The 24095-nt window shown below is 41.7% G+C and overlaps 1 protein-coding gene across 15 annotated transcripts in view; it reads left to right on the plus strand.

The window, feature by feature from the left end:
- The window catches only part of CLIP1 (CAP-Gly domain containing linker protein 1), a 105808-nt gene that overhangs the window by 33265 nt on the left and 48448 nt on the right, over nucleotides 1-24095 (plus strand). For 9 of the 15 annotated variants that reach the window (XM_033097417.1, XM_033097405.1, XM_033097418.1 and 6 more), the window contains 7 exons: nucleotides 2720-3297; nucleotides 13901-14025; nucleotides 14936-15158; nucleotides 19203-19400; nucleotides 20021-20124; nucleotides 21800-21860; nucleotides 23131-23163. In XM_033097417.1, the coding sequence (XP_032953308.1) occupies nucleotides 2720-3297; nucleotides 13901-14025; nucleotides 14936-15158; nucleotides 19203-19400; nucleotides 20021-20124; nucleotides 21800-21860; nucleotides 23131-23163 (1322 nt within the window). The remainder of the gene's footprint in view (nucleotides 1-2719; nucleotides 3298-13900; nucleotides 14026-14935; nucleotides 15159-19202; nucleotides 19401-20020; nucleotides 20125-21799; nucleotides 21861-23130; nucleotides 23164-24095) is intronic. The other 6 variants (XM_033097412.1, XM_033097419.1, XM_033097415.1 and 3 more) reach the window with 1 other exon arrangement.

Consider the following 24095-nt stretch of genomic DNA (forward strand, 5'->3'; position numbering starts at 1 on the left):
CGCTTTATGGTCTTTTTATGTAATTTATGTAGACTATTAAACATTTCATGTCATCAGTCATTCCAGGCAGGTACCCACCGTAATGTATTCAGTCCAACATTATTATTATTTTTTATTTTTATTTTATTTTATTTTGTTAAGATTTTATTGGGGAAGGGGAACAGGAGTTTATTGGGGAACAGTGTGTACTTCCAGGCCGGTTTTCCAAGTCAAATTGTTGTCTTTTCAATCTTAGTTGTGGAGGGTGCCGTTCAACTTCAAGTTGTTGTCCTTTCAGTCTTAGTTGTGGAAGGTGCCGTTCAACTTCAAGTTGTTGTCCTTTCAGTCTTAGTTGTGTCGGGCGCAGCTCAGCTCCAGGTCCAGTCGCCGTTGCTAGTTGCAGGGGGCACAGCCCACCATCCCTTGCGGGAGTTGAACCGGCAACCTTGTGGTTGAGAGGACGCACTCCAACCAACTGAGCCATCCGGGAGCTCAGCGGCAGCTCAGCTCAAGGTGCCGTGTTCAATATTAGTTGCAGGGGGCGGAGCCCACCATCCCTTGCGGGACTTGAGGAATTGAACTGGCAACCTTGTGGTTGAGAGCCCACTGGCCCACGTGGGAATCGAACTGGCAGCCTTCGGAGTTAGGAGCATGGAGCTCCAACCGCCTGAGTCACCTGGCCGGCCCCAACATTATTTTTTAAGTTCTTCCATAAAGATACTTACTGGTTTTCCATGACGGGGGAGGGGTGGTGGTGGTGGTGTGTGTGTGTGTGTGTGTGTGTGTGTGTGTGTTTCACGGCTGTATTCCCCCCACATATTTAGAACATTGCCTAGCATATAACAGGAGCTCAGTAAGTATTTGTTGATTGAATGGAGATCCCAAGTTATTTACACTGTATGTATCAGGATAAAACCTGGTTCTTATCGAGGAGGCCATAGTGCATCTTAGGTGAGGGGAAAGCTTCACTGATAAAGCAAGATTGTGAAGCAAGGGATTTGTTTCAGGGCTATTTAGCTTTGAGGAAAGCAGTCAAAATTGACATCCCCTATTCTCCTTCCTCTTTTTAAAACCTTTTTCAAGGCCACCCTTTCCACGAAGCCTTCTACTGTTGTACTCAGTCATGTTTTAAAATTGTCTTTTTTACTTCTAGCATTTTTTAGGCACACTCCTTAACATATAAAGTCCTTGAGTCCAGGGGTCATGAGCAATTCAACTTGATTTCCCAACAGTACTTGGTACACTCTGGATTTTTTTTTTTAAAGAGCAAAGCAGCTTATTAATACTAAAACTTATTTGTGTAAAAGGAAATAATTACCGAGGAATTTGAGACACTTTTGTGAAGATTGTTTTTAGAAATTCATGCTTACGTCACCTGGGAAGAGGAGTTGTTGATGTACAAAGCTAGAACAGACTCTAAAACCGACTTGGCCGGCCCTTGTCTTTGGCAGATTATTATCTGTTCTGAGTACATCTTTTCTTCTAAAACAAACAAACAAACAAACAAACCCTCCATAAATCGAAACTGGGGTAAAGAGATGTTCAGCACCCGCTCTGGGCCAGCCAGGCCACACTGCTCCCCAGCCTTTATATGACTGACTCCTGTTCATCAGGCCTCAGGCCAGATGTCACCTACTCCAGGAGGCCTTCCCTCACTGCTCTGCCCAAAGGCACTGTCTCCTCCACAGCACCTAGACGACCTGAAATTACCTGTGGTGTCTCCACGTACTACCTCTTTGCCTCTAGACTCTGAGCTCTACAAGGGCATGGACCTGCTGTCTTGCTTTGTCCCCTAGCGAAGAACAGTGCCTGGGACTAGTCCCGGAGTGGCAGCACCTCGAAAAACATGGGCAGCATGAATTAAATATATTATCACATTCAATCCTCATGTAAAAAACCCTCAAGAAGGTATTACTTTCCCTTTACAGATGAACAAATTGAAACTCAGAGAGGTTGTATGACATCCTAAGATCACAATACGCCTAGTAAGTCATGAAGTGATTAGGAATGTGGGCTTTCTTTGCCAATTCATACCAAATATTTTAAAAAAAAGTTAGCCGAGTGAATATATGAATGTATTTCTAGTATTAATACCACATTTCTGGCAAAATTTAACTTCTGTCTTTACCATAGAGTAGAAATTGCACTAAGTCATCTTGCCTTAACAGGGAGTTCGGCCAGAAGCTGCCCTTTTCCCCTTGCTGTGATTTCCGTCTCTGCTGGCAAAGGAATAGGGTTTATTATGTCGTCGGGTATGACGACAGTAGGGACGGCAGCGCTGAACCCCGCCTTCAGCCAGCCCGAGTCTCTGTTAAGTGGTCCTGGTCTTGGCAGCTCACACTGACCACTCAGATGTGGGGACAGAGCCCGTCTCCAGGGATCTGAACGCGATGTATGGGGCAGAGTAAAGAATGAAGTCAGACCTGCATTAGGACTCTGGGCAAAGGACTAATTTTTTTCTTGTTTTGACTTCGTCCAATCTTGATTGCAAGTAAGGATTAAATCTTACTTGCCCACTGACTTTCCACAGCATTGAAAATGGTAGTGACAGATCAAGTACTTTTTGCCTCTTTGCTAGAAAAAAAAAAAAAAAAAAAGAAGAATGAAAAACAACACCTCTAGAAGAGCTCTGGCTACTTCTATTGCTCTTGGCTTTCTCTAGTTTATTTTGTTTTAAGTTAGGAGTTCTCTGCTTGGATATGAAATTGAATCCTTTCTGATCCCTTTCTTCTGTTTTCAGTTGCAGCTCCAGTAGAAAAAACAATATCCAGTGAAAAAACATCAAGCGCTCCATCCTCGGAGGCACAAGAGGAGTTTGTGGATGACTTTCGAGTTGGCGAGCGAGTTTGGGTGAATGGAAACAAGCCCGGATTTATCCAGTTTCTGGGAGAAACCCAGTTTGCACCAGGCCAGTGGGCCGGCATCGTTTTAGATGAACCCATAGGCAAGAATGATGGTTCAGTGGCAGGAGTTCGGTATTTCCAATGTGAACCTTTAAAGGGCATATTCACCCGACCTTCAAAGTTGATGAGGAAGGTGCAGGCCGAAGATGAAGCTAACGGCCTGCAGACGACTCCCGCTTCCAGAGCGACTTCGCCTCTGTCCCCTTCTGCAGCCAGCATGGCGTCGTCCTCCCCAGCCCCAGCCATCCCCTCAAGCATTCCTCAGAAATCGTCCCAGGCCACAGCCAAGGAAGCTTCAGCTACACCTCATATCAGCAACCTTACAAAGACTGCCAGTGACTCCATCTCCAACCTTTCAGAGGCTGGCTCAGTCAAGAAAGGAGAAAGAGAGCTCAAAATTGGAGACCGAGTATTGGTGAGCCCAGAAACCTTCTGAAATCATTGTGTTGAACTGAGATGTAATCACGATGAGTGGGGGACATACATACAGGCTCATAGAGTCGGTTCTGGAGGGAGGACCACTCCTTTATAGAGAAATGAATCGGCTTTTCTGGTTGTTCGCTTTATGTGTAAACATACAACAAATTAGAAACTGGCCATGTAGTTTGAGCATAGCACGAGCGTAGGTTTGTAGTGATCAATTCTAGTTCTATCTACCAGTTTAGCCAAAAGAATATTGAATTTCGTAACTTGTAAATTAAGGCAACTTGACAAAACGGGCTTAGAAGTAGACTTGGGTGTCTTTACAAAAGGTTTTCTGTTTTTCATTTTTTTGCCCTAAGGATGTAGAAGCAGCTCTTCCTTCCCACCAACCGAAGGGGAAACAACTGACTAAAATGCTAGTCACGCAGTGTGCTGCTTGGCTGCTGAAACAGATAAAATGACAAGGTCAGGTTGGTCTAACTCATAGAAAACGGCTTCTGTGAGAATGTCATGATTAAAGTGGGCCTGAAGGAGAACAGGAATTGGCCAGGCAGAAGGAAACGGTGGTGGTGAGAGGGAGCGTTCTGTCAGAGCAAAGGGCAAGCTCCCTGAGATGGGACGGGGTTGGCACATTTGAGGGAGAGGCCCGTGTCCTTTCCCAGCTGCCGGGAGCGCGAGGTAGGACCTGAGACTCGTTAACTAGGTGGGCTCTGCGGGGACTGGTAACCTGGGGCCTGTCAGGATAGGTTGCCTTAGGATTTTGATTTCGACCTTACGAGCAATGAGAAGGATGAGTGATGTGATTAGATTTGTAGTTTGGAAAGATCCCTCTGGCTTGCTTTATAAATAATGGAAGTGGAAGAGAATGGATTCTGGTGGCCTTTCTTTGAAGAAGTTGGGTGTTGAAGGAGAGTAGAGTGGTCAGGCGGCTGCTGGAAGAGTGGGTGGCGTAGGGAAGATTTTATTTCGTTTCTTTAAACATGGCAGAGTCCAGTGTGTTAATATGCTGACTGAAATGATCTAGTGGTGAGAGGGGATCAGTGATAGAATGAGCTTTCTGGGGAGGTGGGCAGCGGAGGCCCCCTGAGCACACACACGGGTCGACCGGCCTCTGACTGAGAGGGAGTCTTGCTCTGTTTTTATCGGAAGGAAGGAGAGTCTGTAGTCGCAGGTTGGTCTGTAGAGGTTTGAATGGCAGATTTCTAGGAAAATTTTAATTTCACATTCAAAGCTAGCATACAGTATTTGAATCTATGAGAGTCTGAAATCTTACGAATGTGTTATTGGAGGTGATAAAATTATTTCCTGCCTTTGGTTAGTATTTCTAGGAGAAATTACATGCGTACCTCAGAGTCACAGTATTCTAGAGCTGAAAAGGATCTTTTGAGATCACCAGATGCTTCGTTTTGCCTGTAATCCTGAAGCCCAGAGAAGAACTGTGACTTGCCCTCAGGTCATATGGGTGTGTGATTGATGCATGGACTTGTGTATCTCTATTCCCTCTTGTTCCCAGTTCTTATGTTTCTCTACTTTAACATGCTGCTCTGTTTAATAGAAATCTTTGATTTAGCAATATAAAAACATTTTTAACTCAAAGTTAATTTTTCAAGGAAATTAGATTTAGACATCTAAAATGTTTGAATTGGAATTTTCCTAATTAAAGAAAAATTCAGTTGATTAACAAAATCCTAAGGAACTAGGATTGTTCCATCACTGTTATGTGCGGACAGGTGTAGGGTTTCCCCAGCCCCACCCACAGCGCCCTTGTGGTTCCTGCCATGTTGAACTTACAGAGGCCAGGTGTTCAGCCTGCCTTCTCCATACCCCTCGCCCTGTGTAACGGCCGTCCCTCCTTGAATGGCAGATTTCTTGGAAAGATCCCTCTGGCTTGCTTTATAAAGCAAGAAGAGCAGGAAAGAGCAGGAAAGGGGATGTCGGCATTTGCTGTGATACTCAGCCAGGTTACCTCTATAAGGCCCAAAGATGGGAGCTCCAGTCCTGAGGAAGGCAGTCAGGGCCTGGGGAAGCTCCCCCGTCACCTGCCCCCACACCGTATCTCGTGGTCAGTGGGTGACCGGGCACAGTGAGTTGTGCTGGCTTTGGTGATACCTGGACACTCCAGGAACATTAGTCAGAGCTGCCTGTAGCAGTAACCCCCCGCGTCCTCCCTGTCTGTCTGGCCTCTGTGTTTCCATTTGTGCTCATGAGTGTATGCCGTGGAGCTTAGCAGTGGAAGATTGCTATAGTCTGTCCCGTGTGGTGAGCTTCCTCTGGCAATGCTACGGTTCACCTGACTCCAAGACGTACCTCCTTCCAAACCGGGAACCCCAGGGATAACTAATTACTCTGGGTTTGAGGTGGTCTTCCTGCATTTGGGGGTATATTTGATATTTCAAGGATGTGACGTCAGGTTCTAGAGAAACTTGACTGACTCCCAGCTGTTCTAATGTGGTTGTCTCCATGTCTGGGACTGTGTGTTCTACGCTGGATCCTTAGCTTATGTGAAGGAGATTTCAGACCTTTTTTTTTTAATCTTTAATATTTTTTTTTTAGTTGGGGAATATTGGGGGACGGTGTGTTTCTCCAGGGCCCATCAGCTCCAAGTCGTTGTCCTGCAATCTAGTTGTGGAGGGTGCAGCTCAGCTCCAATCCAGTCGCCGTTTTCAATTTTAGTTGCAGGAGGCGCAGCCCACCATCACATGGGCGAATCGAACTGGCAACCTTGTTGTTCAGAGCTCACGCTCTAACCAACTGAGCCATCCGGCTGCCCCAGACTTTTTTTTTTTAAAGTGATAAATTTTATCTTTCTATGAGCTGCTCCCTAGAATCTTAACAGTGTAAATCTATAGATCTTTTGGATACTTTGAAAGGGGGAAAAATTAAAAAATAATATTTATAAGATTTATTTTGCTTGTATTTGAACCTTAAATAATTTGCAGACCGTCCAGTATGTACTTTTTTGTGTCTGTCTTCATTTGTGCAACATTATGTTTGTGAGATTCCTGTGTAACATGTAAATTAAAAACACACATAATGGGGTCATATTATATATACCATTTCACAATATTCTTTGGTAGATTTGGGGACGTTTCGGTACTAGAAAATGCAGCTATTCATTTAAAATAATAAGCTGCTGTTTGGTACTACACAGTTTGGAAGTCCAGCACCTAATTTAATCAGACATTTAGATGGCTCCCATTTTTTCCCCAAAAGTGAAATTTCTGAGTCAAAGAACATGTAAACATTTAAAATTGTAGTAGTTATCGTCAAATTACAATCCAAAAAGCCATTACCATTTTTTGTTCTCACAGTGTACAGTATGTTCTTTCTAATGATTTGATTTCTTCTCTTTTTCTCAATCGTCTTATCAATGACTTAGAATCCCTAAATCTACAAGTCTGGTTGTGACGTCACACTTACATTGGACATTTGTTCGTCATCTATGTGGGGTGGGCGTGGGCTCTTGTTGGGGGTCGTGCTCTGAGGAAGCTGTCTGTCCCGGGCCTCTCCTCACCTTGATGGCTGGCACAGTAGTTACTAGCAGAAGGCATTGTCGTGTGTGGCCCAGAGTTGAGGAGACTCCAGGTGTTCACATTACGTTAAAAACTCTTTCCGGAGACTTTGGCTGACGAGATCTTTTCCAGCGCAATAGATTTTACTTAGCCTGATTCTTTTGCAGCCAGGATTGCTGCAGATTTGAATTATTTTCTTCTGATTCTGGTTTTGACTTTTCTCATTTTCAGTTTCCAGAAGCTTTCAGCCTTCCTCCCCATAACCTTGTAGGATTACCGGGAGGGAGATGCAGAGAGCATCACACTAGCGATGGAGCTCGATGTGGCACCTTCCTCCAATCTGTGCACAGCCGGGTTCAGTAGAGGGAAATCTTGGCAGCTGCTAGTTGATGTCAGTTCTCCTCTTCCTGCTTATTGCTTTCGGTGGTGAGACGGTGGAAGAATAAGTGCCTTTCTCACAGTACTTTTGAGGCCGGGGCATGTGTACCATTATCCATCCGCCCATCAGATTTCATGCCTTTGGTTTCACTCTCCGTCCTCCTCTCTCCAGTCCTGTTGATCTGCATGAATAGGCATCCTCACCTTTACCTGGACGTCCAGGCTGCTGTCAGGCTGCTAGCCTGTCTCTCAGTTCTGTTCTTCACACGGTGCCACAGTGATGCATTGGGAATGTCAGTCCGATGATGCTGTCCTCTGCGCGGAACCCTGAGTGTGCCCGCACCCGTGGTGGTGTTTTCCCACGGCTCGCAGAATTCTCTACAGGGCTCGGTGACTGGGCCCTGGCCGATTAGTGTGAAATTAGGGTTCTTTTGGCAAACCTAAGCCAGGCTCTTAACCCCAAAGGCATCCAAGCTGGTATCTCTCCTGCCTTGAGAACTTTGCATAGGTGCCTGGGACTGGCTGTTTCTGGGTTGAGGAAGCAGCTCGCTCCGTCCTGCTTGGGGACTCTGGGGGAGGGAAGTTTGACCACTGCCCAGGCTTGAGACTAATGCTGAAATGCCTGTTACTAGGTCACATCTTCTAATTTCTAATACCGTTTTCATGAATTCTTTAAGCATAATTACAAAAATGCCTTGAGCCTGAAACTGTTTATAGCTTATGGTCTTATACAGGTTAGAAAATCAAACTTTGCTAATATCATTTTGGTCAAGTGCATCGCTTTTTAATCTTATTAGTGTCATATAAGAGACTGACTTGGGTGATTAAATATTCTGTACTTTGTCAACCCCAAAGCTAACAGGGGTGGATTTTGTTTTGTTTTAAATAGTTTTTTAAATGAAATACTTGTGGAGCTCTGGAAATACATTTGCCTAAACTGCCTACTTTGAAAACCTATAGAATATACTGCGTTGTGTTTGCTTTTTTGTTTTGCTGGTGTTTTCAGGAATTTGGGCAAGAATGTTTTGAATACGAGTGGATAAATGTAGAAAAATGTAGAACTCTCTTTTGCAACTTCTCACAGATTAATAATAGATTTGTTTGACTTCTTCCCACTCCCCAGGTAACTCTTTCCAGGAGAAAGTTATTTAATATGCACACACAGTATAATTAGCTGTTACACTTTGCTCACTTCTTTAGGTAGTACTGTCAGTAATATGGAGAAATAGCCCCAAGTTAAATTTGGGGATTGAGCATGCTAGCCTCTATACATCTTTGTATGACTTTTATTTAAAAAAAGAAAGAAGGAAGGAAGGAAGAAAGGAAGGAGAGAAAGAAAGCAAAGAAAGGCTGTATGACACCCAGGTGGAATTTCAGTTTTTTGTATTGCCAGCCTCTTCATTCTTGCTGCTCTAACATACATGCATTACTGCCCATTTTTCATTTTAAGCTAAACATATCTTTTATTTAATGGTATCGATTTCATTTTTAAACAGCTTTATGGAGGTGTAACTTATGCATCCATTGCAAGTGATGAACAATTCAGTGATTTTTAATAAATGTATAGAGTTATATACAGTCACTATAATCCAGTTTTATATTTTCATCACCCCAAAGAGTTCCCTCATGCTAATTTGCAAGTCATTTTCCACTCCCACCTCCAGCACCAGTCAATCACCAATCTGCCTTCTGTCTCTATAGATTTGCCTTTCCTGGATATTTCCTAGAAATGTCATTTTATAATAGATACCGTGTTTCCCCGAATATAAGACCTAGCTGGACAATCAGCTCTAATGCGTCTTTCGAGCAAAAATGAATATAAGACCCGGTCTTATTTTACCATAAGACCGGGTCTTATATAACATAATGTAATATAAGACCGGGTCTATATTCATTTTTGCTCCAAAAGACGCATTAGAGCTGATTGTCTGGCTAGGTCTTATATTTGGGGAAACATTATAGTTTTTAAATGTCTGGCTTCTTTCACTTAGTATGTTTTAGGCTTCATCATATTATAATTCATTGCTTTGTATGACTGAATATACTCCATTTTATGGGTATACCACATTTTATTTATCCACTCACCTAGTTTTTATTAATTTAAAAAAGTATAAAGGAATTCATGCTCGTAGTTTAAAATGTGCTTATAACCTTATATCAAAAAGCAATTCTGTGCCCATTCCCTGAGGTAACAACCTCTGCCCGCTTTTTTCCCCCGTTTCTTGATATTCTTGGGGTCCTGGATCCTAAAGGAGTTAATATGCTTTTCAGAAGGAAAAATTCGTTTCAAGAGTTAAAATGCAAGTCAAGCATAACTTTTTTTTAAAATCTTTTAATCAGTGTCTTCATAATTATGTCATCTTTGTTTACCTATTTGCCCGAGGGAGGAATTTATAAGAGAATATGTTACACATCATCTGTTCTTGTCATGTTAGTTTTTCAAGTGGGTTTTCTTACCATCATATGTTACAGGTTAGGAGACTCAAAATGATGTCATAAAGGAGCCACCTCACAAAATTTTGTTGCTCACAAAATTCCTGTGAAACAATCCCTTATTTCCCCTCATTGACATTTTATAGCTTTATAAACCAAGGCCCAGTCAGATTAAATGGCTTGTTTGGAAGTTGATAATGAATAAATGGGAGAGTTTAGAGAGGATTAAATGTTTCCTGTTTCTTATTTGTGGATCCATTCATTAGCCCAGCAGAATTTATCAGTGTTGTTATTTTTCACAAGAGTTTACAAGAAGGGTATTTGTCTCTGTTCCCACAGCATTTTTTTTTTTTTTAAGAAACCTCTTAAAATCACTTTTCACTGGAATTACTTATTGGAATTTCTCTCTCCATTAAGCCAACACTGTTTTCTGTTTATCTTTGTATCCCAAGGGCCCACACACTCAAAAAGTGTTTACTGAATGAATGAATGAGAACTTAAAAATCTGAGACTTGCTAAAGCATGACTAAGCTAGGTTTCCTTTAGTTGAGTTTCTAATTTGAATGAATTTTGTCTCCAGCGGTGACTTCTAATTTTGACTTAGGTTGACCACAGTGTTAGGAGTTACATGCTTGCATTCTGAGAGTAAAAAGAATGAAGGTAGTTATTTGTGTTTGCCATGGGAATCTCTTTTTGTTTCAGTGTTGGACATTTTTGATATCCCTAAAACATAGATTTGAAAATTGTGGCTTATACTTAATGTAAATGCACATACTAAGATTCTCTGCAACACATGAGAAGTAAAACCAAGTAACTTCATAAAAAATTATGTTTAAATGCTTAGAAAAAATTTTGACTGTAAAATATTTACGTAGAAAAGTGTTGTTTGAGTGATTTTTAGGACTTCATGTGACTTTGTTGATATTTTGAATGATTACTGGTGATCTTTTACAGGAAAAAGAATGCATATTGTCTATTACATGAGTCAAGAATTCCAAATTTGGTGGGAGAAGTGTAAGAAAAACTGTCCCTTCTAGGAACTAGTTAGTAAGCATCCATTTCAAACTTTAGTGGCATGTGGTTCTTTTTTCAGGGTAAATGCATGTTATACTACCTACATTTAGAGAAATAGTTGCTAATTTGTTATTTGTGTTAATCTTTTATAAAGCTTCTGATCTGAATGAAGCCTGTGGTTTGCCTGGAGATTTTACTGACCACAGCCTGTTAGACGCCTCTTAGAAAAACAAATGACAGTAACTTAGACTCACCCCCAAAGAATTCAACAAGATTATTTGAGGAGGTTGCGTCATCTTCAGCTAATGTTCTGTGTTCTGCTCAGCTGATGTTGGTTAGTTAGACTCTCGCTCTGAGTGCTGAGGTGTAGGGGGCAGTCTTAGGTAGGTGACTGTCGATCCCACGCATACCAGTAAGAGTGTGAAAAAGTCACGTGTGCCAAATCTAGAACCAGTACACTCATCAGCGTGGACAAACTAGCTGCTAACATACGGTGGACTCCTGCTGCTAAGCAGTTTTATGTGGGTTATTTTACTAATTCTCACAACAGTCCTAGAATTATCCCCATTTTACTTATGAGGAAACAGATTTAGAAATTAAGCAACTTGACTAGTTTATAATAGAGCATTTGAATTTGTCCATCTTTAGAGCTCATCTAGCATATTTCTTTTTTTTGCTTGCTTCGGAGATAACAAATACAGCCTCAGTTATGGGATATCTTTTTCCTATAGTTGGTTTACATGGAAAGGCTCCTTTTCAATGTACCGTGTTTCCCCTGAAGTAAGACCTAACTGGAAAATAAGCCCCAGCATGATTTTTCAGGATGACATCTCCTGAACATAAGCCTTAATGTGTCTTTTGAAGCAAAAATAATATAAGACCCGGTCTTATTTTCGGAGAAACACAGTAGATCCCCTTTCATTTATTCAGCAAATCTTTGTTGAGTGCCTGCTCTGCTCTGCTGGGCGCTGCTGGACGCAGCAGAGTTCCTGTGTGCTTTTTTTCCAGCCTCCAACTTTGTCTTTCCTCAGGACACCTATCATGGCACCAGGACTTTTCTGAAATGTCCTGGAGCTACCTGCTCTCTGTCACCCTTCACGTGCCCTCCCTGCCTAGAGAAACTTAAACCCTAACTCCTTTGGTTCCTTAAATCAGTTTCACAAAGGAGTTTCTCTTTCAGAGAAAAAGTATATACCTCTGAGGCTGTAACATTTTCCGTCTTCAACAAAGGGTTAAACAGAGCTGGGGAAAAAAAAATATGTGTCATCCCAAACTCATAAAAAACTATATTCAGAGAAAAAGTAGAAACAAATGCCTTTAGTATTAAAAAATCAAGACAAAAAATAAATTTAGTATTGGACTTAGGAAATTAGGAAGGAAAGAACAATAAATCAAAAGGAAGTAGGAGAAAGGAAATAGTAAAGATAAAAAATGAATTAAATAAAATAAAGAACATCAAAAACAAACAAAAGGGAAAAACTTAAAAGCTGGTTCCTTTTAAGGTAAAGATCACTAAAATAAATTACCTTCCCAAAGTAATCTATGTTTAACACAATCTCATTGCACTTTTTTAAAGAATTAGGCAAAGTGATTTTTTAATGTATTAAGTAAATAAACCTGCTTAAGAGGAGTGTTGCTCACAAAATTCATGCCTCTCAGTAGGGGCTGATGTCATAAACTGGAATGCACCCACACAGTGGAATGACATGCAACTGTAAAGACAGAGAAGAAAGTTCTCAGTGTTGTGACATGGAACACAACAAGGTGCAGAATAGTGCATGTCACACACAGGCTTTTGTGTAAAAACAAAAGGGAGGAAAAATATAAATTAACGTTTGCTTTTATGTGCATAAAGAAATGCTGGGAGGAAGGATACACTGTAAGTCAGTTACTGTAATGGTTACTTGTGATGGGGGATGGTGGGAAGGGGGCAAAGAGGGGATGAGAAGTTAGTCAGGGAGACTCTTCCCTCCATACCGATTTCTATTTAAAATTTTGAAACCATTAAACTGTATTGGCTATTCAATAATTAATTTAAATATATAAAGAGTTTTTTAAATCAATAAGAAAAAGGTGAACATCCCAAATGCAAAATGAGTAAAGTGCATATTGTGATACATCTGTAGTGTGGAATACTAAACAGCTGCCATCACGTAGCAGGGGAAGTGAACCACGGGGTCAGCGGTGACTCGCAGGGTGTTGCGAGCACAGGTATTACATTGATTTTTTGCTTGTAGTATTCTGAATTTCCTGTAGTGATCCACCTCTTCTAAAATTGGTGGAATTTTAGGGAAAAAAAGTTAAGAAGAAAGCTCAAAAAAATAAAAGTAAGAATATCAAAGAATATGCTGAAGAAGAGTAGTAAGGTAAACCCACTCAGCAAATATGATACAGATTGTAAAGTAGCAGTAAGTGAAATGTGGTGGCAGCAGCATGAATACTGAACCTGCAGAAAGATTCAGACACATTTGTGTGTCCTCATGTGTACATGAGTGAGAGTATGGTAAAGTGAGTATTTGAAATAAATAACGGCAAAGGAAGGAATAATTAATAAATGGTGGTGGAAGAATTTTGGAAATAATGTTCACCTGTTAAACAATGGCTGGGACAGAGTCAAACATTTAAAAAGACTCACAGTTTTGAACTGTGTTCATGTAAAATAAAATGTGAAGAATAATAATTTTAACAGTTGTGAAGAAATGGAGAGCCTTCCAGTGGAAAATATCAATATTTTAAAGAATTTAGATTTTCATGTAACATACAGTTAGAGACACCAAAAGCAAACGTGTGTGGATGTGGGAATATTTGTCCTTAATATGTATGTGTTTACTGCTTTCCATGGAGAAAGATGAAAAGGATGTATGAGAAACCAAACACAGCCATTGTTACAGTGGATTACGGGTGAATTTTGTTTTCCTTTAGTGATGCAGGGGTTTTATTTTTGTAGCAAATATTTATTTTGAAGCAGGAAAATCCTCTGGAGTAATAAAGTATTTTTCTAGAAGGAATAATTTGTTGGACAACACCCTTAACGACCAATATCACACAGGCTGTGTCACTATTGGGATATATCAAGTATCAAATCACTCAGGTAACATGTCACCCGGGTAATCTTGGCCAGTCTTTGGACAGGACTCGCTACAGAGTGGGAGGGAAAGTAGAAATGTTGGAGGGCAGTACTTAATTATTGGTCGGAACCGCAAAGGATTTAGCTGAGGAATTATGTTCATCTCTTCATTTTAACATTCTCTGTTCCAGGTTGGTGGCACTAAGGCTGGTGTAGTCCGGTTTCTCGGGGAGACAGACTTTGCCAAGGGGGAATGGTGTGGTGTGGAGTTAGACGAGCCTCTCGGGAAGAATGACGGGGCCGTTGCTGGAACCAGGTTTGTTTGGCTTGTGCCACATCTCGTCTCCCGCTTGTACGTAAAGGTGCTCCAGCAGGTCTCCCCAGTTGTGTCTGATAAAGTGGAAATGAGTGTCTTGAAGAGCTGCGCTTTTATTTCCTAAGACTCCTCTGCTGCTTTTTCCCGCTAGAGTTGGAGTTGTTCTTTTGACTTTCTCTTTTAGTAACATATATGTGTAGATTTTGAACAAGCGTTCAGTTTATTTATTTTTAAGACTTTTTTTTTTAGAGCAGGTTTAGATTCATAGATAAATTGAGAGGAAGGTACAGAGTTGTCCCATATACATCCTGCCTCCTCCCCACATGCCCAGCCCCCCCGACCCCCATTATCAACAGTCTGTACCCGATGGTGCATTTGTTACAACGGATGGAGCTGCGCTGCCACGTCACAATCAGCCGGAGTCCATAGTTTCCATTTGCGTTCACTCTTGGTGCTGTGCATTCTGTGGTTTTAGACAAATGTATAATGACATGTATCCACCATTATAATATTGTGTATGGTATTTTCAGTTTATTTTTCAAAATAGAAAGGAAATATTATGGCATCCTTTTGGCTTCTCTTCATTTGTTTGGCAAGGTTTTATTAAATGAGATCACTAGATTGCTGAAGTCCTCTGCTGAACGTTTATGAGATAATAGAAATACTTACTCCCTTTGTGTGGAACCTTAGTAGCAGATGAGTTACTCTCTGTGCATGTATTGCCGTTTATGAGTGTGTTTGCTAAAGCCGTATTGAGGGCATATTTATCAGCCTGCGTACATGTGAATGCTGCATCGCCCAGCTCAGGGGTGGAATTCACAGCAAACCAGTCCAAAGAGAGCTTCTTGGTTATAGTTGTCATTTCTTATAATTACATTTTTGTTACTGATCTTATTATTATTCTCTAAAGGTATTTTCAGTGTCAACCCAAATACGGCTTGTTTGCTCCTGTCCACAAAGTAACCAAGATTGGCTTTCCTTCTACGACGCCAGCCAAAGCCAAGGCCGCTGCTGTGAGGCGAGTGATGGCGACCACGCCCGCCAGCCTGAAGCGCAGCCCTTCTGCCTCCTCCCTCAGCTCCATGAGCTCGGTGGCCTCCTCCGTGAGCAGCAAGCCCAGTCGGACAGGATTAGTAAGCCCCCTTCCTTCCTGCATGTCTCTAGCCCCAGGCGCAGGAAGTGCCCGTGCTCAGTGCACCTGCTTTGCTCTAAGACCTGCTAAGTTGCCCTCGTACTGAACGGTAGTCGCTGCTGGTGGGAGTCCTTACAGGTTCCACCACAAAACCTAGCAAGAACACAAGTTTTAAAATAGTTTTTAACAGCCCCTGTCAGATGCTTAAGGCTTTAAGATGTACAGTTGTTGGTGAATCTGTAAGTAACTACTGCTTAGTCCAACATCTGGGATGATTTCTTTTCTCTGAAATCACTTTGGGCGCAAGAATGACAGGAAATTTGGGGAGATCGTTTTCCTCAAGGACGAAGCTCTTTGACTTCAAACAGTTTTAGGAGCTAAAGTGTTTTGAGAAAAGCCAAGTTCTTAGCATTTTAATTCTATGTTAATACAGTCTAACCCACTGAAAGCAGTTGTGTGGATGATCCTGTCTTGGGCCAGAGGAAACGGAGGGGAACTACCGGCCTGGAAAGGGTGCTAGGAAGAGCCACGTTTTGTTTTGTCTGCTCTCTCCATCTTCTCCTCCCACCCGCTCTTCCTCTCTCCTCCTCGCTTTTCCCCTTTTAAATCAGTAAAAATAGAGTCATCAGAATTAAAACAGGCAGCGTCTCATTCTGGTTGTTAACGTGGTGTTTTATTAGGGTCAAAGCAATGACTCTGGCTTCATCCTCTTCCCTTAAGTTTATTTATTTGAAGCGAGGCAGATACTGTTTAAATTTGAAATGGCAGCATAAGATTGTACTCCAGACTGAATTCGGGATCTGCGTTACGATGGTGAGCTACAGACAGGAGTTAGAAGGTTAAGTGCTGTGATGGGGAGTAAGACCCTCCATCTCGTTTTGCCAGCTTTCCATTGATGTCGGGCAAGGAGAGGGAAGGTGGAGGACTCTCGTTGAGATGGGGGTGGTGCTCCTCTGCCAGCCCACTGGACTTTCCTCCTCTTGTCTTCAGGGAAAATAAAAACCTGCTTGGATGATTACATTTTGCGTATGAAAAGAAGGTCTGCATCTTCAATAGAAAAATTACAGATGAACTTGATGGAAAAGCTTGACGAGAACAATGAAAGGGAGGTGAAGAAACTCCTGTTTGGACAGAGCCTTATTCACGGGGCTCAGCAAACTCTAATGTGGACATTTAGTCGGTTTGTTAATCCTGGACAGTTCCCCAGAAGGCTCTAGTTTGGACTAGGAATTCTTTCTTGAGTCATTTTTATTACATTGTAATTATAAATGTCCATTTCTATAAATGTCCATTTCTTCGGAAAATAACCAAGCTCTCCCAGCTCCCCCCAATCTGTCCTTCTACTTTTCAGACCAGTTCTGATTCCTCGTAGCTCACCTCGTTCAGTGAAGGATACTGACAAAAGAGAAATGAGTCTCCTTGTAAAACAGCTTATTTTTTAATATCTTTATATAGGGTGCCTATTGTTTCTAAATAAAAAAATCACCATAAAAAATATGCCAAGAATATAGAATAATTGAAAGTGTGATTTCCTAGAAATATATCTCAGCAATATGATCGTATTCTCACACATAAGAAAGTCTAAAGATTCTTTCATGCAAAATGGTCTTCTGAAAGTATTGAGCTCAGGGGTGCCCAAACTTTCAGACTGCTGTTAGTGTTTCAGTTATGTTTGCATGGTGCTCACAGTTCTGTTTATTAAGTAATTAGGTTTTAAGCAATGTAATATTTATGTCCTAACAATTTAGTAGCTGTTCAAAAAAAAATGATACCTGTTAATTAAAACAAAAACTAATATTTAAAATTCATTCTTAAATAACCACAACTGATTACTCTTAGGGTGCATGCTACTTTTGGGCACCTGTCAAACCATGGGATCTTACTGAACCCTCCACCCTCATTTCCTGTCTGCACTGAGTTTTGCGCAGTACTTGCTTTTTGTCATGACAGTAGCCAAAATTTAGCTTTGGAAAGACGGCGTCATCGAAAGGAATGTATGACCATCTGAGAAAGGAGTGAAGAAATAAAGTGGAGTTACTGTAGTGAGGCTGCTAAATTATTAAAATCATGTGGGCTGAGGCATGAGGAAAGATTCTATTCTTTCTTTAACTAGTGTGGGAACTTAAACTTTTGAAATTTCCAGTTATGCCTGAAGATGTATATATAGGAAGCCTATAGATAACCCTCTGATAACTTCCTGAAGGACTTAAGAAAGAATGTTCATGTGTCCAGACCACTTGACATCCATTATCTAGACCACCAGATATTTGTAAGATTATCATCTCGGACCAGTCCAGAGGCTAAGAAGGCAGGACTAATTCTTCTCAAGAATGTGCTCTTTAATAGAACTCTTAGTTTTCCTTTTTTCTTCAGCGCAATCTGGGTATTGCCTAGGTATGTTTCAGGTTGCAAACTCTTAAGACCCTTGAATAAATTTTTATCACTTACCTGTAGCCAAAGCCTGTTGAAGCTGAATTGCTTCAAGCTAGTAGTTTGCATGGTGTCCAACAGGTATCGCTGTGTTCCCCTTGAAATTAAAAAATATTTCACAGTGCCCTGTGAAGTTGGTGCAGCGCCCTGGGGTATCTCTGCTCAGGGTTTGGGAACCTCAGATTTATTTGGGAGAAATGTTAGTATGGGAAAGTATAATTAAACGTACATGAAATGAAATTGGAAAGTCAAGGTCAGACATTAAAAGAGAACAGGAATTTTCTCCCCTCCCCAATATGTATAAGTAATTCAAGAAATTTCACTAAATAGAAACCACAGAAGACAATTTGGGTTTGATTGTATTCCTTTACTCTCCTAGTTATCAGATTGCCTAACTATTAATTAATGACAGATCCTCACCCTCAGTCTGTACCCTGGATGAGAGCTCAGGTGGACGGATGAAGAGCAGAGCATTCAAGCAGCACATGAGGCTCTGATTGCAGATAAAGGCAAGGCTGCAGTCCTCTAGAGCCAGCCATCGCTGCGAAATGGCCTTGGACAAACACTTGCCAAGGGATGAGGCCTTTTCTTGACGACCAGCCCCTGAAGCCTGGCTTGGAAGAATATTATTCAACTTGCCCAGCTACCTGTTAACATTTAATAAGAGGTTCTTTTCTCTGTGTTTTTACATGACTGTAGCCTCAAGATGTTGGGATCAGGATTGTGAAACAGCAAAGAGTGACAGACGACAGAACTGAAACCGTTCTTTCTCCACCCCGGAGCCCTGCAAGTCTCTTTCTGCTTCACTTCTGTCCTCCCATTTCCCTCTTCATCTCCCCTCTTTTCTCCCTCCTTCCCTCTCCTACTTCTCTTTCTTCATAAATTCCTCTTTCCCCTCTTCCCTGTCCTTTTTCTTCCTTTCTCTTATGTGTGTACTTGCCCAGACATATACACACACACTCACCCACTCCCTGACTCTTTTGAAAGCAGATAGTTTCCTCTTATCATTATAAATCTGGAGGTGGGGATGCAGGCCCTCCAGGCTGGATTCCTGGGTGAGAGCGTCTCTGCCTTTCATTTTGAAAGAAAGATGCAGAAGATCCTGACCAAGATCCAACTATTTAATCAATTGAAGGAAGGTTCGTGACGCTAAGGGTGACCTCTTGGTTACTTAATGGTATTCAGAAGCTTTAGAAGTTGAAAAAAGTCTCAATCTCAAGTCTAAAGATCGCAAGATTGGCCAAAGTGTCCTAACAAGAAGATAGCTATTATTGTTGCTCAGGCCGAAATGGAGTTAGAGAAACTTGGTAAAGGGGTGCTGTGGAATTTTGTCAGCTGCCCTCAGGGTACCTTTGACTCGAGCCACTTACTCTCTTCCTAAACATCTTCCTGAGTGCTCCAGGACCTCTTTACATTGGTGTGTTCTTTGTGAAATTTACATTCAGGAGGCACTTGCTGTTTTGTCTTCTTGACGAAAGCCTTTCCCAGTAATTGTCAGGCCCGTGAGCAGGGCAGCGCTTTTGCTTTGCCGGGGAGACGCCTGCCGTGCATGCATTGCTCCTTCCTGCGTCCCTCACGCATCATCGCCCTTCACTTCTTTAACTTTCCTTTGCAGTTGACCGAAACCTCCTCCCGTTACGCCAGGAAGATCTCCGGGACCACTGCCCTCCAGGAGGCCCTGAAGGAGAAGCAGCAGCACATTGAGCAGCTGCTGGCTGAACGGGACCTAGAGAGGGCGGAGGTGGCCAAGGCCACGAGCCACGTGGGGGAAATAGAGCAGGAGCTAGCTCTGGCCCGGGATGGACACGACCAGGTGAAGTCTGGCCCTGACCTTGTTGTGGAGATGGTGACGGGTTCTAAGCTGACTTGTTGTGGAGATGGTGACGGGTTTGAAATTGAGGGAGGAGGCTGGACCGCTTACTGGTGCTGAGAGCCGGGGAGCTAGTCTCAGGAGCACTGGAAATGAGTGTCAGTGTCTTTGCTGAGCTTGTGTGACAGCTGTGGTCTGGGGTAGCAGTTTGCATCAGCATAAAGAAGGAGTTGGTTCTTCTTGAGTCTACTTAGCCTTCTGGTCTTTAGGTCCAGGTCTTTTGGCCTACCTGTGTTAGGTGAGCTTTTTTACTAGGACTTTACCTGTGATTACAACTTCTGTTTTGTAGATTATCCTTTGTGTGAGTCTCAGTTTCCCAAAAGACGAGAGTTGCTTAAAAATTGCCCTCTATTGCTTCAGTGGTGTGGTTTCCATCATCTAGCTTCCAGGAATGCTGCCGAGAATGACCTGTTAAAGATCATAGAACGCATTTTACCGTGAGAAGGTTTTAGAGTAGCGCCAGCCCACAGTGGTACCACTGAGCCATAGCATTTTGGAGGCTTCTGTGGGCCTGTCTCGGTCAGAAAGGGCCGCTCATTGACCCACCTCCTTACCTTCCCCAGCATGTCCTGGAATTGGAGGCCAAGATGGACCAGCTGCGAACAATGGTGGAAGCAGCTGACAGGGAGAAGGTGGAGCTGCTCAACCAACTTGAAGAAGAGAAAAGGTGATCCTAAACTGTTCCCTGGTGCAGGTGTGGCCTGTTCCTTATAAACGACCCTTCCCATTCACCTGTTGGCGGCAACCATTAGAACCAAAGTAATGACCGACCGTGCTTTGTGGAAACTGACATTGTCGTGCTGTGAGGAGGGTTTGCTTTGATTTGACTGTTTTTGAGAGGCGTAGGATCATCTAGACACTTCTGGTGAACGGAAAGCTGTTTAGTGAGTGCCGCCGGTGTGAACCATCCTCTGGAGGACAGCCTTAGTCATGCTGTGGAGTTCATGCAAACCAGCTCCCACCTGGAGCCATTCCTGGGCAAGGATATTCTAGGTCCAAGTCACCCAATATTTACAAAACACCTTCCATGTAGCTAATGAAATTGGATTTTGTCCGGTGGGTGATATAAGGTCCCTGTTCTTGAGAAACTCAGTACCTTATTACTAGGAAAACACCTCTCATGTGAAGCAATTAGAGAAATATCCCGGCCACGATGAAATCAAGTGCTAAATTGTATGAGACAGAAAACATGTTTGGTTCTTAAAACAGGTTTTTAAGGCCGTTAACAAACAAGATCTCTGAAAAAAGTGTCTTCATGAAAACCATTTGAACATCTCTGGTTAGGGATGTTTGTCCTGTGTTGCATTTAGTGCCATCTTTTGTCATTTCTGATAGTGACTTAATTCACTAGTTATCTAGTGTAACTGCAGTCAGGATGGGCATCAGGACTGCCATGGTAAGGGGACGCAGAGGAGGTGTAATACCAAGCCTCTTACCCAGAGGAAAATGAAGTGTTTCTCACTGGAGACAGAAACACTATACATAGGAAGTTCTCCTCGCATCCTAAACGTGGCTACAAGTAAATGAGCGATAGTGACAGGTCCTTGTAGGCCCTTCTGAGTGCCGAGGCGCTACTACCATTTGCTTCTGTTCTTAAATCAATTCTTGCTCTGCGGACTGCTGAGCAGCAGAAATGTATCTTCAGAATACCATATTTCATTGACTTTGTGACGGTATTGATTGAAACCCACACCCAATACCACAGATTTTAAAATGTGAAGCAATGTGTACTTTAGAAGCAAAGAAGTAGAACTTGTGTTTGCTTCTCCCCCAAAGCGTTACAGCTTTATTCTCCAACTCTTGGAACAGGTACCAGTATTGTCCAGGGATCTCGGCATGGGTAGTCTGCTCACCTCACCCTAAAATTGCTGATGTGGGGTGGTATAAAGAGATTCGTTTTCTGTGCCACTTTCCCCTATGTTCTGTTATTGAAAAGTAGAAATTACAAACTTGCCTTCTCAAACCTAATTCTGTGGTAATCAGACCTTTATCCTTTAGGCTGGTCTTGTCTTGATTAGATCCATTCTGGTGGTTGTGACCAAGGGAACCAGTTGGTTTTTCTCAGCTCCTACCTCAGGCCTTCTGGAATCAGTACCTGGATAAAACTTGGGAGTTTCCTAAATAGAGTAGAGCTCTTAGATTTATAAACCAGAGGTCTAAAGATGCATGTATTTTCTTTCTCTCTAAGGTATTTCTTTCCCTGATCGTCCGCTAAATTCACCAGGGTATTGACTGTATATATCTGTGTATGTGTAATTCTTTGGGGTGTGGGGTGTGGTATGGTAAGGCAGACATGTTTCTTAGTTACTTTCTTAAAGCTTTGTTTCCATTTTGTTCCACAGGAAGGTTGAGGACCTTCAGTTCCGGGTTGAGGAAGAATCAATTACTAAAGGAGATCTTGAGGTAAAACCCCTCCAGCTCTAAAGCTTTTATGGGTACCAATGTTCAGAAATGTGGGTGAACCGTTGTGCCAGCTGATACATGTGGCCAGAGCAGGAGCAGAGGGAGTGGCAGGAGCGCCAGTCTCCGGCCGGCTGGGCTGTGGGCATGGTGCTCAGCGAGGTGATGGAGTCCATCCTCGGGCTGCGACCGTGCTGTCCCACCTCTGGGGCCCAGTAAAACTTTCACTACTCTTTTCTTGGGTTTCAAAATTCAAAACCTTGAATTGGAGTTAATCGAGTCATAAATCTGGCAGTGTGTCCTAAGTGAGACTCTATATGTTCCTCTGATGACCAGAAATGGCATTTTTAAGGAATCTTTTTTTTTTCTATAGAATAGTCCAAAACAAAGCTTTTCGCTTTATCTCAGCTTTGCTTTTCAATTGACCAGGATGAATCTTGTATCACCCTACAAAAGAATTAAATATATGTTCTAGTAGTTGATTTTTTAAAAAAAATAATTACCAGAAAAACGAGCAATTTATATTTTAATTTCTTTTACTTCCATGGCATATTTTAAATTCACAGAGATTTTCCTTGACCATCGTTTCTAATCTCTTCACGATTATTCCTATTAGTTTTTTAATTGGACACCAGAATTGTAAATGGTTTTGATGTTTTTCAAACCACTGCTAGATATATGACAAATATAAATTACTAATTTTTCAAATTTTTCAGATTTTTGGTACTTTAATCAATTTTAGTAAAAATTGCACTTTTCTGTGAAGTTCTCAGAATATACATTTTTGCTACCATTACAATTTTAGTTTATTGACTGCCCACACAATGCTTACATTTCAAAGGCCCTTCCAAATGGGAATTCTAATTTCTTTGGAAACAGATGTATCTGTACAAGAAACAAAGAGTAAGGAAAACATTTTCGGAGTTTTAGTTTTATAGGGCCCAGGATTTAATGGATTATTAATTTAATAGATATCTTCTTCACTCATTTCATATACAGTCACATTTCTTTAGTTGACTTTTGTGTTACTGTCATCCATTTAAATATACCCCAAAGTCTCATTAGAAGTTTCATATCATCATCTAATTCATATGAAATATAGCCGAGGCTGTTTGGGGAGGAGCAGGTTAAAATATTTGCATCAGCACTGGGCTAGTATAGTCTGTCTGATAAACTTACTTGAAATTAATCAGTTATTTTGAAACCCTAACACATATTGAAACTTTAGTTGAACCTCTCTTTTGTTGTTAATTTTGTATTTTTTTACTGATAGCAAAAGAGCCAGATTTCTGAAGATCCTGAGAATGTAAGAGGGCACTTAACTGTGTGGATATATCTCTTGTTAACACAGATCGATTACAGATTAAAATGCTTATTGATGTACTCAAACACTAACTGCATAATCTGACCTTGAGACATTGACCTTAATATTTCTGTGCATGGCGCTTTCAAAGCAGTTACATTTGTATCCTAAAGAAATTGTATGTAATGACTAAACTCTAAAAATCCATTTGTTTCATGCTTAGGCATATATTTGCTATACAAAGAATTTCGCCAAAAAGAAAAAAAATTTGTCAGTGGGCCTGGCTCTCCTCACTTAATGCATGTCTTCTTATTTTAATAGAATTATTCTGAAAGAGGTGATAGCTGGCTGAGGCATAAAACATATTAGATGAAGGAATTATAGAAATTCTGGGGGAAGTTTTCCGAAATGGTTTAATTTTATTCCAGTGAGAGTGAAAGGGAATTGTGAACCCCCAACTGGTTGCCTTTGGTGTGAGCTCCCGCTGCTGGCCAGTGCCTGTCATTGCAGCTGACTAGAAATTCAAACGAGCATTTGTTGCTGCAGTCTTTTCCCTGTGTTTTAAAACTAAAGGCAAGCATTCTTCAGTGAATGTATTCTTCTCAAAGTGAGATTTTTCTATCAATACTACTAGGCATGTAGGTGTTTTTCGTTTCCTTCCTTCCTCCACTTAAAATCAAACACCCAGTCCAACTCGTACCAAAGTGGCTCAAAAGCCTGGTTTAGTGCACCCTGCCAGCTGTGATGCCAACTGAAAGAAAACAAAATTAAAACAAAGAATATTTCTTCCTACTGCCTCCTGGCAGCTAAAATAGACAACTCAAGACTGAATTTTAAAACAGCCTCCGTTCTAAAGGTTTCCTTTTTGTGAAGCTACTTCAGTGATCTGGGTCTCCTTTCTCCTTCCCGAACAGGCTTCCGCTGTATCCGGTGTC

This window comes from Rhinolophus ferrumequinum, chromosome 25, assembly GCF_004115265.2.
Source record: "Rhinolophus ferrumequinum isolate MPI-CBG mRhiFer1 chromosome 25, mRhiFer1_v1.p, whole genome shotgun sequence".
NCBI classification, from domain to species: Eukaryota; Metazoa; Chordata; class Mammalia; order Chiroptera; family Rhinolophidae; genus Rhinolophus; species Rhinolophus ferrumequinum.